At 36.5% G+C, this 13,121-nt stretch overlaps 1 protein-coding gene across 14 annotated transcripts in view; it reads left to right on the top strand.

Annotated features, from left to right (window-relative positions):
* GOLGB1 (golgin B1) overlaps positions 1–13,121 on the top strand; it is a 76,102-nt gene that overhangs the window by 2,949 nt on the left and 60,032 nt on the right. For 7 of the 14 annotated variants that reach the window (XM_072613845.1, XM_072613837.1, XM_072613836.1 and 4 more), the window contains exons 3-6: positions 7,916–7,990; positions 9,273–9,367; positions 10,059–10,211; positions 10,596–10,754. In XM_072613845.1, coding sequence (XP_072469946.1) covers positions 7,975–7,990; positions 9,273–9,367; positions 10,059–10,211; positions 10,596–10,754 — 423 coding nt within the window. In that variant the 5' untranslated portion in view covers positions 7,916–7,974. The remainder of the gene's footprint in view (positions 1–7,915; positions 7,991–9,272; positions 9,368–10,058; positions 10,212–10,595; positions 10,755–13,121) is intronic. The other 7 variants (XM_072613838.1, XM_072613844.1, XM_072613842.1 and 4 more) reach the window with 1 other exon arrangement.

Genomic DNA, 13,121 nt, shown 5'->3' with positions numbered 1-13,121 from the left:
GCTTCTTCCCTCCCCACCCATCCCCACTGAGAAGGCAAGCAATTTCAGTATAGGTTATATGTGTGTAGTTATGCAAAAGACTTCCATAAAAGTCATGTTGTGAAAGTCTAACTATATTTCCCTCCATCCTATTCTGCCCCTCATTTATTCTGTTCTCTCTTTTGACCTTGTCCCTCCCCAAAAGTGTTTACTTCTAATTACTCCCTCCCATTTGCCCTCCCTTCTATCATCCTGCCACACATTTCACTTATCCCCTTCTCCCCTACTTTCCTGTAGTGTAAGATTGATTTTCATACCAAATTGAGTGTGCATGTTATTCTCTCCTTAAGCCAAATGTGATGAGAGTAAGTTTCACTTTTTCTCTCTCACTCCCCTCTTTTCCCCTCCCACTCCTCTCTTTTCCCCTCCCACTCCTCTCTTTTCCCCTCCATTGAAAAAGCTTTTTCTTGCCTCTTTTATGAAAGCTAATTTGCCCCATTCCATTTCTCCCTTTTTCCTCCCAATATATTCCTCTCATCCCTTAATTTTATTTTTTTAGATATCATCCCTTCCTATTCAACTCAACCTGTGCCCTCTGTCTGTATGTATATAATCCCTCCAACTACCCAAATACTGAGAAAAGTCTCCAGAGTTATAAATATTATCTTTCCACATAGGAATATAAATAGTTCAACTTTAGTAAGTCCCTTATGATTTCTCTTTCCTGTTTACCTTTTCATGCTTCTCTTGATTCTTGTGTTTGAAAGTCAAATTTTCTATTCAGCTCTGGTCTTTTCATCAAGAGTGCTTGAAAGTCCTTTATTTCATTGAATGACCATTTTTTCTCCTAAAGTATTATACTCAGTTTTTCTGGGTAGGTGATTCATGGTTTTAATCCTAGCTCCTTTGACTTCTGGAATATCATATTTCAAGTCCTGTGATCCCTTAGTGTAGAAGCTGCTAGATCTTGTGTGTTATCCTGATTGTATTTCCTTAATACCCAAATTGTTTCTTTCTGGCTGCTTGCAATATTTTTTCCTTGACCTGCGAACTCTGGAATTTGGCTACAATATTCCTAGCAGTTTTCCTTTTGGGATCTCTTTCAGGAGGTGATCTGTGGATTCTTTCAATATTTATTTTGCCCTCTGATTCTAGAATATCAGGGCAGTTTTCCTTGATAGTTTCATGAGTTCTTCCATGACCTGAGACCAATTCATATTTTTCTTGGAGGTTTTGGATGGAGGAGCTTTGACTTTGTTGTCTTCTGTTTGCATGCTTTGGTCTTCCTTGTCAGCAAAGTAAGATTCTATAGTTTAATTTTTTTTTTCCAGTTTTTACTCATTTCCTCAGCCATTTACTTGACTTCTGACCTGTTTGTCAAGGTAGTTCTCTGCTTCCAGTGGGGATGGGGTAGGGAGTTGTACTGTCAGCCGCTCAATCCCCCCACAATCTGTGGGCCTAGAGCTCCAGAAACAGTCTCTATCTCTACCTTTGCTGCTTCTGTGGCTGCCTCGGGTTTCTCTGCCCCTTTCCACTCTGACACCCTGGGGCTGCACCACTCCAGTCTCTTGCACTGGTCCCACAGGCTTTTTCTACCTACCTTCCAAATTGTTCTCAGCGTTTCGGGGTCATGAAGTGTGGAAACCACTACAGTTGTGAGAGATTCCGTCTCCCCAAGGCCTGCGTAGGTCCCCTTTGTGCATTCAGCCCACACTGAACCTCACTTTGCTCCTAGCATGGCATGATAGATATTTCCCAGTGACCTTCCAGGCTGTCTTGAGCTGGAGATTTGCTTTACCCCGTCATGCTGTGGGTGCTAGTTCTAGAATTTGTTTACAGCCATTTTTTATATGCATTTGGCTGGGCTTGGCGGGAGAGCTCTAGAAAGTCTGAGCTGGTACTGCACCATCTTGGCTCTGCCCACCTCCTCCCCTCTTCCAGTTCTAAATTGTATGATTGTGATCTAGACCTGGAGTAGGCTATTATTTATCCAGAGTAGGATAATCAGTTTGATGGGGAAAAATGCAGGAAGAAACCTGCAGTATTTGGTGATGCCTTATATATGTGAATGAAGCTAATCTTGGAAGGTAATTCTAAGCTTGTAAACCTGGAACTAACAATAGACCAGACTTCCTTTTTAATATTTTTACTTGTTAATAATTTTCTGTTGCCTAAAATTTTGTCTTCTTTACTTTCTGTCAAACTGGCCATGTGGTAGAAGTAATAGCTTACGTTACATACATACATACATAGTATATACACATACATACCTCACTTTAAGGTTTGCAGTGAACTGTATTATATGTGTTATGTTATTTGATACAAGAATTCTGTGACGTAAATACTATAGTATTCTTATTTTACAGATGAATAAACTGAAGAATAAAGAATCTGATCACCCAGCGTTACATGACTGATAAGTGATAGTACCAGGATTTAAACCTAGTTCTTCTGACTCCCAAGTCCATTACTCTTTTCACTATACCAAGCTGCTATTGATGTATAAATGCATATACATATATATGTATGTATTAGCATGTTTATTAGTCATATTTATGTCTGTATATATGTTTTTTCTCAAAAATATTTTAAGTACTTTGTGGACAGAGTCAGTCTCTTATGCCTTTTGTACACTCTAATACAGTGCTAGGTATAATGGGTATTAAAAATTTAATTGATTACAATGGGTAATGTGGGAAGGGGTGGGTGATAAGGAGACGACATTACTTAGAGTCCAGCAAACTGGCTCTCTTTCATACTGAAAGTCTACTTCCTTTGTGGAAGATTTCTTATATTGATCTGAGAAGGGCCTCCTACCCTTATCCTTTTAACGCAGAGCTTAAATATTTTGATCTTAGCTCTCCATATGTAGTTACTTTTGTTTTCCTCTTGTAAAGTGTACCTGTTCTTGACCTTGACAATCCATCAAATCTATGATCTTAACATTGTGGATATTCCCTTCCCCAGTGCAGATTAGAAGCCATCTTTACTCTGTGTGGTTCTTGTTGATATTTTATCCTACGTGGAGTTTCAATCCAATGCACTGGCTTCTTCCTCTGGTTCCTTTTCCATTTCATGGATATTAATACAACTCTGGGATTATCGCTAAGCCTACTACTATCACCATTTGATTTGTCTTATCATGTCTCAGAAATACCTCTGGTGAGATACCTCCTTTATGGATCAATCAGTGTTGATATTCAGCAGATCATTGACCAAAGTTATCTTTATGGCTTCATCTATTAAGTAATCATATCACCGAAGCATATGCATGAGAGATATTCCTTGTTGGAGCAGTGTCTTTATAGCTGTTTTTGCTTTAAGGGAAGTAATTGCTTTTTGGTGATCCAGAACTAATGAAAAGCACTTACATCTTATCTTTTCTATGCCTTTAAGTGCGTAGAAGAAAAGCCTGTTTTCTCATTTTCATCCAGGATATTTTTCATATATGCAGAGACCATTTTGATAAATATTTTATAGAAATAATGAGAAAGCACATTTCCAGAAGATGCTCCAGAAGATACTGGGGGAAGTTTCAAATCTTTATAATTACTTTTTTCTTGTAATAATGCTATATATATGATCTTTTTCATTCTTTTGGAATCTTTTCCACTTGAAGAGATCTTGAAATCAGTCTTGGAATGCCTTTAGAATTTTGTCACCTTCCCATATAGATCAATATATATTGGTCAGGTCCTTGTGTTCCTCTAGATTTCATTTTAAAGGCTATTTCTACTTAATCACATGGCAGTAAGGTTGCTGAAGTGGATAGCCCAAATGTTGTGGTTCTGCTTTTATAAATAATGAGAATAAATTTCTGTGGAAATGTTGATCTCTTTCATTTTATTTCTATTTATTTTCCTTCTAGTTTCATCTCTTCAGATCTCTTGGGATGATTTGGTAGCAGGTCCCTTTCTCGTTCTTTATTCTGTTTTATGAGGTGATCATACTACTAATCTTAAGTCATTCTTTAAATATTAGCTTGTTCTCTAAACTGGTGTTGCCCTTGACTGCAGTGCCACTGCTTAGCAGGAGGTCAAATGTTTTCTGGCTGAGGCAGTTTCTGGTTCTGCCTTCCCTGTTCTGGTAATTTTTTAAAAAATCATTTAAACCTATTTTAAAAAGAATGAGTATTAGACTCCATGTCTATTCTCATCACATCACCTAGATTATTGTTATAGCCTCCTCACTGGTCTAGTTTATAATCTCTCCCTTTCTCCCATTTATGTTCCACAAAGCTGTCCATGTCACTCCTCTGCTTCAATATTGTTGGTGGTTTCTTGTTGCCTTTAGGATAAAAGATACAAATGCTTCAGTTTGGGCATTTAAGACCTTCTATAATCTGGTTATCTTTCTCCTCTTAAAAAACTCTATATTCTAGCCAAAATAGATTTCTGTGTTCTCTAAACTCAACAGTTTTATCGCCACCTTCATGCATCAGCACAAGCCTGGAATACATTCTTTTTTCATCTCTAACTTTTGGAATCCTTCATTGAAGGCCTTTTTTAGGAAATAAGCTCCTCCATAAAGCCTTCTTTCCTTCCTCCTCTCATTCCCATCTTCCTCCTCAAATTACCTTGTATTTATTTTTCTTTGTATGAAAGAATACAAGACTTGGAGTTAGTAGAGATTTGGTTGAATCTTGCCCCTGACATTTGCCAGTTATGTGACTGTAGACAAATCACTTAACATATCTTAGTTTTTTCATCTGTAAAATGGGAATAATAAAAACTATAGTACTTTCCGCATGGAGCTGTTAAGAAGATAATAACAAGATAATATAACACTTGGAAATTGCCATAAGAATGTGATGATGGTATTTTATCCTCTCTGTAGAATGTTAGCTCCTTGAGGAAAGGAGCTGTTACTTTTTTTCTTTTCCCTTTTATTCTGAACTTAAGAAATCAAAAAAACATTTCCATAACAAAGTAGAATAGAAAAACAAGATTTCATATGAAACTGCAAATCTATTATGTACAACTTACTTTTCCTTTTAAATATGTAACACAGTTATCATGTAATTTTCTTATTTTTTCTCACCTCCTCCCATGGCTCCATTAGACACAATATGTGTGTGTATATATGCATTTATGTGTGTGTGTGTATATATATATATATATATATATATATATATATATATGTAAATCTATACTATGCATTCTATTTATCAGTTCTTTCTCTGGAGGTATATGGCATCTTCTTTCATAGGTTTTTTGTAGTTAATTTGGTTTATTTATAATAGTCAACATGACTTGGTTGCTCAAAGTTCATAAAATAGTATTACTGTTACTGTATACAACATTTCCTTGGTTCTGCTTATTTCGCTCTTCATTATTTCATGCAAGTCTTCTCATGTTTTTCTAAAGTCACCGAGCTCATCATTTGTTATAGCACACTAGCATTCCATCATGGCCATATACCACAATTTGTTTAGTCATTTACCACTTGACAGGCATCCAGGAACTTATACTTTTCATATTTGTATTACTAATTTGTTAAAGTAGATGCACCAAGTAGATGTTTGATAAAAGTGTTTGTTGAATTCAACTGAATTTCCATTTTTCAGAGTCAACAACTTCTTTAAGTGTTTAAATATGTTTCCTTGGAGCTCTTGTAATTTTTTTATTCTCATAATTTTGTGTCTATTTTGTTCTTGGCCATAACCAGTTGATCTGATTGCATGTACAACAACTGATTCTGAAATGATTCCTACATCCATAACCATGTTTCCTCTCTTTTATGATATGGTCAGGTTTTTTTTGTTAAGTACATGCCATTCAGTGCCTTTCACTTGATTCTTGAAAAAAATATTCATGTTATACAGGTTTGAGATTTCTGAGGCCTTTGGCCTCTTTTATTTCTTCATCTCAACTTTACTTCCCAACATATTATTTTGTTATCCTTCTCTGTGGCTAATTTTGTTTTGTGGTACCTAAGGTCAAGTTTGAGAGAGAGGACTCTAGACTCTAGAGAGACAACCTTGGAGTTAGGTGTACCTAAAGTTCAAGTTCCACCTTTGACATGAAGTGGACGTTATTTCCCCCCCCACCCCCCGGAGCCCCTGGGTTGAGAAATGCCTATATAGTTTCTACACAGGGTTGGGCCCAGCCACTTTCTGTTGTGCCCCCTTGCCTAGCAGCGCCTAGTAGCCCCCCCCCCCCCCGTTGTAGCAGCCACTCTCTATTGTGCCCCTTTGCCTAGGAGCCCACTCTCTGTTGTGCCCCCTTGCCTAGCAGCAACTTGGAGATATGTTTGCTGTCAAGGCTGTACCGGGAAGTGCCAAAATGCTTAAAAGCCACACACACACACCTTGTTCGGGGCTGCCTCCTCTGGGTTTGCCATGAGACAGCCGCTGGCTAATAAAGACGCTCCCAAATTCTCAATCGACTCTTGCCTGTGCTTGTCTCGGTCCGTCCATTTCAGACACATACTGACAGTGACTTTGGGAGAGTCCCTTTGTCTTTCAGGGCCCTAGCCAAATCTCTATAGGTTGAAAAGCAGGTGCTCATCAGCGTTAATGGAAGGGAGTTTTTTCACTGGGAGTTGCTTATTCCAGTGAAATCACAGATCTCATCTAAAAAAACATCAAAGTACATAATGATTTGGTTTGGAGCATTGTGTCCTGAGCAAATGTACTTGTACTTATGGATATTTCAAATGTCCATGTTCTCATTTTGTGTTGTCCTTGAACCTCAGAAGAAATAGACTTTTATCAACTCCATTTATATTTTACTGTTCCTGGGGCTGTACCCAAAGTATTTCTAGCTTAGAAGACCCTGTCAAAGCTTCCATGTACTTCCTGTACTTGCATGGCATAGCCTCAGACATCCAAGGGTCACCAGCAAGCATCAGCATAGTTTTTAGAGATTGATATAAAATCTACCCTATGGGTGCAAAGAAAGAAGTGCTAAACTTGGGGTTTTGACTGTATATGCAATTGAAATAATAGTTAACATTTGTATAAACTTTTCTGAGGTTCACAAAGCACTTTATATACTGTATTTCATTTGATATTCAGAACAACCCTGTGAAATAGATACAGGTGATGTTATTACCATTTTACAGATGATGAAATTGAGCCTGAGAAAGGTAATACATGACTTATCCTTGATCACAGGTGCTAGTCAGTGTCAGTCAGAAATTGAACCCAGGCCTCTACTAACAAGAAGAGCAGGGCATTTACTACTATACCACCCTACCTCTCACAGCCTGCTTACTCTTATCTTTAAAATGTATATAATAACAATTGTACTATCTTCTTTATAGGATGATCATGAGATGTAAGTTAGATGATGTATGCAAAAACTCTTTGTAACTGTAAATCATTTGTAACTATCAAATCATTGTAACTATAAATCAAGCTGTTATTATACAGTGTGTCCCAGAAGTCTTGGTGCAGTTTTAAGTTAAAAAAGAAAGCTTAAGACTGTACTGATTTTTGGGATACTTTGTGACAAATACTTGACCAGTATTCTTATCTTTAGAATGAGATCCCATCCCCCCAATCCCTTTCTAAGTTACCTGGAAAATTTTGAAATTTCGTTAGGTATGGCATAGATTCTATTATCATTTTCTTTGGGCAGTGGTATATACAATTAGGAAAATAACAAAGAGGTTTTTGATTATCATAATTTTAATTTTTGTTCTAGGCTTTTAACTGAAGAGAGGACATCAGAAATTGGAAGGGACAAGCTTGTGTGCTAATTATGAGAAAAATTGTGGTTCTATATTGACCATAGTCTAATTGTTCAATTTGAATGATCGGATAGAGATGTTGTTCACTGCTGTCCTCACTGGTGATGGCTTCTTTTGCAAGGTCTCTCCAGTATGTGTGTCTCATGTGACCTAGATTGGAAAGGAAAAGGTCAAGAATTCCAGATATTATATTTAAAAGTTTAGGATTCTTGAGAAATTTAACTTGTTTTCTCCATTTTAGAAATGAAGATCACAGAATCAGAGTAGTTCCTGTTTGAAGAGTTTCATGGCAGTGTTATAATGATTATTTTCAATGGCAAGTAGCCTAAAATGTCCAAACTGGGTTACATTAGTATAATAAAATATTAGAATGCAGTTAAGAACACAAAATATAAAGGATACAAAGAAGTCTGGAAAGACCTTTATGAAATGATGCAAAGTGGAAAAAAAGTAGAACCAATAGTGGTATTGGTGTTTAATACTTCTAATAAAACATTTAATTAAAAAAAAAATCATAAGATTTAAAATTTAAAGGGACCTTAGAGATCATGGACTTAGAGCTTAAAGAGATCTCAGAGATCTTCTAGTCCAGTCCCCTCATTTTATTGATTAGTCAAGTGATTTGCCTGAAGTCTTGCAAATAGTAAGAAATAATGGTGGAATTTGAATCCAATTCCTTTACTTCTACAGCCACTGTCTACTTTCTCCACTGTCCAGAGAAATACAGTGATTTTTCTAAATAGAAGGGGATCCAAGATAATTGGTTTAAAGCTGAAAAAGGGATCTTAGAGGTGATTGAGTCTAGGGTCCCAAAAATTAAGGAACAATTGACATTATAGAAGTGAGAGTCAATGTAGTAGCTAATGAATGTTTTCTGATGCAAAAAAAAATATTTCCTATGATGTAGTTAGCAAAATGCATAAACCTTAGATGTAAATCCTCGCACAAACTTGGCTCATATACAGTCTATTTTGATAATGGATGGTGAATGCATTTTTACAATGAAAAAGTTTATATGTTAAAAGCTAAGAAAAGACTAACATTTAGTTAATATAACTGTGAAGGATCAAAAACATTTTAAAAGTAAATTGAGGCAAGTAATATCTGGCCCTCCAAGGAACCTAAATTGTAGCCACGAGGACACATTATACTATCTCTGACCCTTCCAGATATGAGTAGGGCATAGCTCAGTTAAAATTAACAGCACAAAAAGAAAGTAGCTGGATTTGGCAGCTGACCACAAATGAAGGTTATTTGTATATAAGGGCATATTAAAATAAAGAGGCATTAAACCTCACTCTTCAAGCATATTATCTCCCACATAATTAGGTGAAGTTTTGAAGAGGATTTTACTTATAGTAACTCAGATCTTTGTGTGGGTGTGGTTAGAAATGCTAATATGAGTGTGTGTATGAATTTCTTTGTAGCAGCTCTTTGAAGATATAATTGAAAAAAAAAAAGAGAAAAAAAGATTCCATCTGGTAAATACCAGCTTGGTATTTTCTTATATACCCCCTGTGTATGATGTAAGCTGTATCAGTAAAAAGAAGCCCATTTCCTTTTGAAGGTGCCTTAATTTTGACACTGCTGTTTTGCAGAAATGCTGAGCCGTCTGTCAGGAATAGCGAACACTGTTCTGCAGGAGTTATCAGGGGATGGCACTGATGGTGATACAGTGGCACCTCCAAATCCAGTAAGTAATTTTCTTATTGTGAGCTAATAAGATTCGTTCTCATTGCTCTTTTTGGGGGTGAAGAATGTAATAGATAAGGGGGATTTCTTACTTTTAGTTTAAGAACTTCTTCTTCTAGATTAATATTTTAATGAATATCTAGATTAGTGGCAAGGTGAATTTTAAAAAATCTTCTCCCTGTCAATGCTTCTACAGGATAGGATAAGATTTGTACACGTGTGGTTAAAGAATGTGAGAAAAATGGACACTGGACAAAAAACTAAATTCTGGATTTGGATTAGGAGATCATTCTAGCTATGTGGTCCCCCTCTGGTTTTTAAAAACAGGACTAATATAACTTCCTTTATAACTTGCACTGTATTTCAGCAGATATGATGGAATGATAAGTAGAGAAATCAGATTCCTATGTTCCTAATACCTTTGTATTTACTGCTGCATTTACTTGTTTATTCTGTTGTTTTATGTAATGTTAGTACACAGATTGATACAGAAGGGATCCTTTTATGGTAATGAAATCTGAGAAGAAATATATTGAGATGGGAAGAAGATAAGGGTATTTGAGTTTGTCTTTTTTTTTTTTTAATACTAAGCAGAGCAAGAAAAAAGTAGGAATGAAGGAACTTATATTGCAAATTAAAAATGTGTTGTCCTACTATTTTTGATGGGGTTTTTTTTTTGGTCCCAATTCTAGGAACTACCACAAGAGCCTGATGTGGTGTTTAACAATGGAACAAATGAGGATATTCTGGAGCGATTGGCCTATACAGAGCAGCTGGTGGTACAGCTGAGGGATGTTATTCGAGAGAAAGATGTTCAGTTACAGCAAAAGGATGTTATTTTAGAGGTACTTTTTTTCATTCAAAGTATTTGACAAAATATCTGTCATTCACTTTGTCTCCTCTCTGTACCTATTAAAGACTAAGACGATATTATATTCCTACAGGGGTGAGGAACCTGTGGCCTCAAGGTCACATGTGGCCCCCTAGGTTCTCAAATGTGGCTCTTTGACTGAATCCAAACTTCACAGAACTAATACCTTAATAAAAGGATTTGTTCTGAAAAACTTGGACTCAGTCAAAAGGCCAAACTCAAGGACCTAGAAGGCTACAGTTTTCCCATCCTTGCTCTAGTATATAGATGGTGCCTACTGAAATTCATTATCATTAAGTGCACATTAACTGGTGGGTAAATAAATACCTTTTTATTTGGTATTATTATTCTCTGATAGGAAGAAAGAAAAGCTGCAGACATGAAAATGACGAAATTGAAGCTTCAAGCCAAGGCCCGATTAGTCTCCCTGAATAAACGTATGGAAGAAATGAAGGCGCAAGGTGGGATGGGGTCATCTCAAGAGCCCCAGTCAGAGAACCCTCAGCTCCCTAACGTGGTATGGGTGAATCTTCTGTGGTATCAAAATGCATATCATAAGCTCCAAATGTTACGTTGTCAGAAAAGGAAGCTTGTAATTTCAGGCAGATATCAAAGAGTAGAAATTTTTAGAAAATTAGGGACATGAAATACCTGCTAAATTGATCACCATTTCCAGTAATAATCAGAAAAGTCTTGCCTAGCAAAAACAAGAGGGAAGAAAGATGTGAAGAAAGAAGAGGGACATTACATGATTGTTGTTGGGAAGAAAAAGTAAGCCTTGCTATGATCTGGTCATGTTTTGATAGATTAATCTTTAGACTCCTTGTTCTGAGTCTTGTGGTAGCTGACCTTTTAAACTCTTGACTAACAGTATAGTTGCTTCAAACAGAAGAATTCTGTTTGCCGTCAAACTTGTCCACTGATACAGCCCAGAATTTAAAAGAGAGGCTAGGAGGGAAGAGAGTATCACCCTTTGAGACCATTTTTGGAAACCCAGGTCTCTACTACTCCAGTGTTAAAGAGATTCATCCAAAAAGCTGTTATAGTCTTGGGCTACATTAAGAGGTCAGAATTTCCAGTAATAAGGAGGTAATAGTTCCTCTGCACTCTTTCCCACTCACAGTTCATCTGGAGTATTGTGTTCAGTTCTGGATGCCACAGACGTTGGTAAGCTGGAGAACGTCCAGAAAAGGGCAGTTAGAATGGTGGACCTTGAGTCCATGTTGTATGAGGACCACTTGAAGGACCTGGAGATGTTAGCATAGTGAAATGGGGACTCTGTGGGTGCATGATAACCAGGTTCAGATACTTGATGGGCTCTCATTTGGAAGAAGCATTAGTGGTGGAAGTTGTAAAGAAAAAAGTTTAGGTTTGATTTCAAGAAAAATTTCCTAACAGTTTAAACTGGCTAAAATTGGAAGGGACTTCTTCAAGAGAAGTTGTTACACTTTTTTTGTAGATCTTTAAGCAGAGGCTGAAGGTACCATTTATTAGATATGTTATGGTGGAAATTCCTTTTATGTAAGGATTTTATTCTACGTGGCTGCTGAAGGCTCTTTCCACTCTCGATTTTGCAATTGTGGATAGCAAATCACTCAGGTGTGTTTCAGGTCTTGATATAGTCAGCACATTGTAATCTGTAAATAGGAGTATCTGGAGGATCTCATAATCTGAAGAGAATCTCTCTTTAATTTGAATGCTGTGCTAGACCTCCTCTATCATTGTGGCAAACTCATTTGGGAAACATACATCTCCCCATTTTATTATTTGCTTTGTATTAATAATCAGAGGGCTGTTGGACAAAGTTATCCCTGAAATATTTTTCAAGATGCCTTGTGTAACTTTGACATGTGGTTGTGAGTTGCCCCATTAGAGGATAGCATTTAAGGTGATGATTTGCTTTGAGTAGTCACATGTACTTTTTTAACCAGTGAACTATGAGCATAGGGGGATTTTTTTATTCTCTTCTTTATATCTCTCAGTCAGTTGTTGATGGTAGAGATATAGTTTATTATGGAACATTGCTTGTCTACTATGGAATATTGAACCTGCCTGTTCCTTTCTAAAACCTTGATATTTGTAGTTCATATGCATCAGATTTTTTTCTGCATTGTTAATATCTTCCTCTCCTTCAGATACCTTGAGAATTACTCCCTTGATACCTTAAAAAATTGTGTTCTTTCCTTTTCTATTTATGCTTGCTTTCTCTCATTCAGCTGATTTCCCTGTCTTGTTTTTTTTAGTGCCATTTCCATTTCTTCAAGAAACTCATCAAGGACTGTGTGATATTAGTCCAAATACGGTGACTTCACTGTCTTTGATGGTGGAACGTTATACAATTTTTTACAGATTTTTTTCTTCGTTTGTAATCTTGTCATCTTTTTTCAGTTTTATCTTTAGAAGTCCTGGGGGTGACTTGATCTTTCACCAAATTTTCTTTAAACTTTTTTTTCCGTCAGTGTTTCTTCATGGTTTTATAAGCAAAATTCTGCCTCTAATGTTCTGTATTTTTTGCATATTTGTATTTATCTTATTTCCATTCTCAGATTGAATTTCTTTAGGGCAAAGAGATATGCCATAATTATGTTTTTATTACCCCTGGAGGGCCTGCCACAGGTACTTACACATAACAGTCACTTTAATAAAATGTTATTATTGTTTGAGTAAATAATCAGTTATCATTGAGGGTAATTAAGTTGAGACAGAAATGTCAACACAATCATAATTTGCTAATTTAATTTAGATGTTCTAAATTAAGAAGTTATCAAAGTGACTTGGAGCTTTTGCAGCTATATTTGAGAAAGCTTTATGTAAGTTTTATGAATCTTGAACAGATTTTTTTTTTCCAGGACAAGACAGATTAGAGATATGAGTTATCCTTTGA

This window comes from Notamacropus eugenii, chromosome 5 (genome assembly GCF_028372415.1).
Source record: "Notamacropus eugenii isolate mMacEug1 chromosome 5, mMacEug1.pri_v2, whole genome shotgun sequence".
Lineage (NCBI taxonomy): Eukaryota > Metazoa > Chordata > Mammalia > Diprotodontia > Macropodidae > Notamacropus > Notamacropus eugenii.
This window is presented reverse-complemented; position numbering and strand designations above follow the sequence as displayed.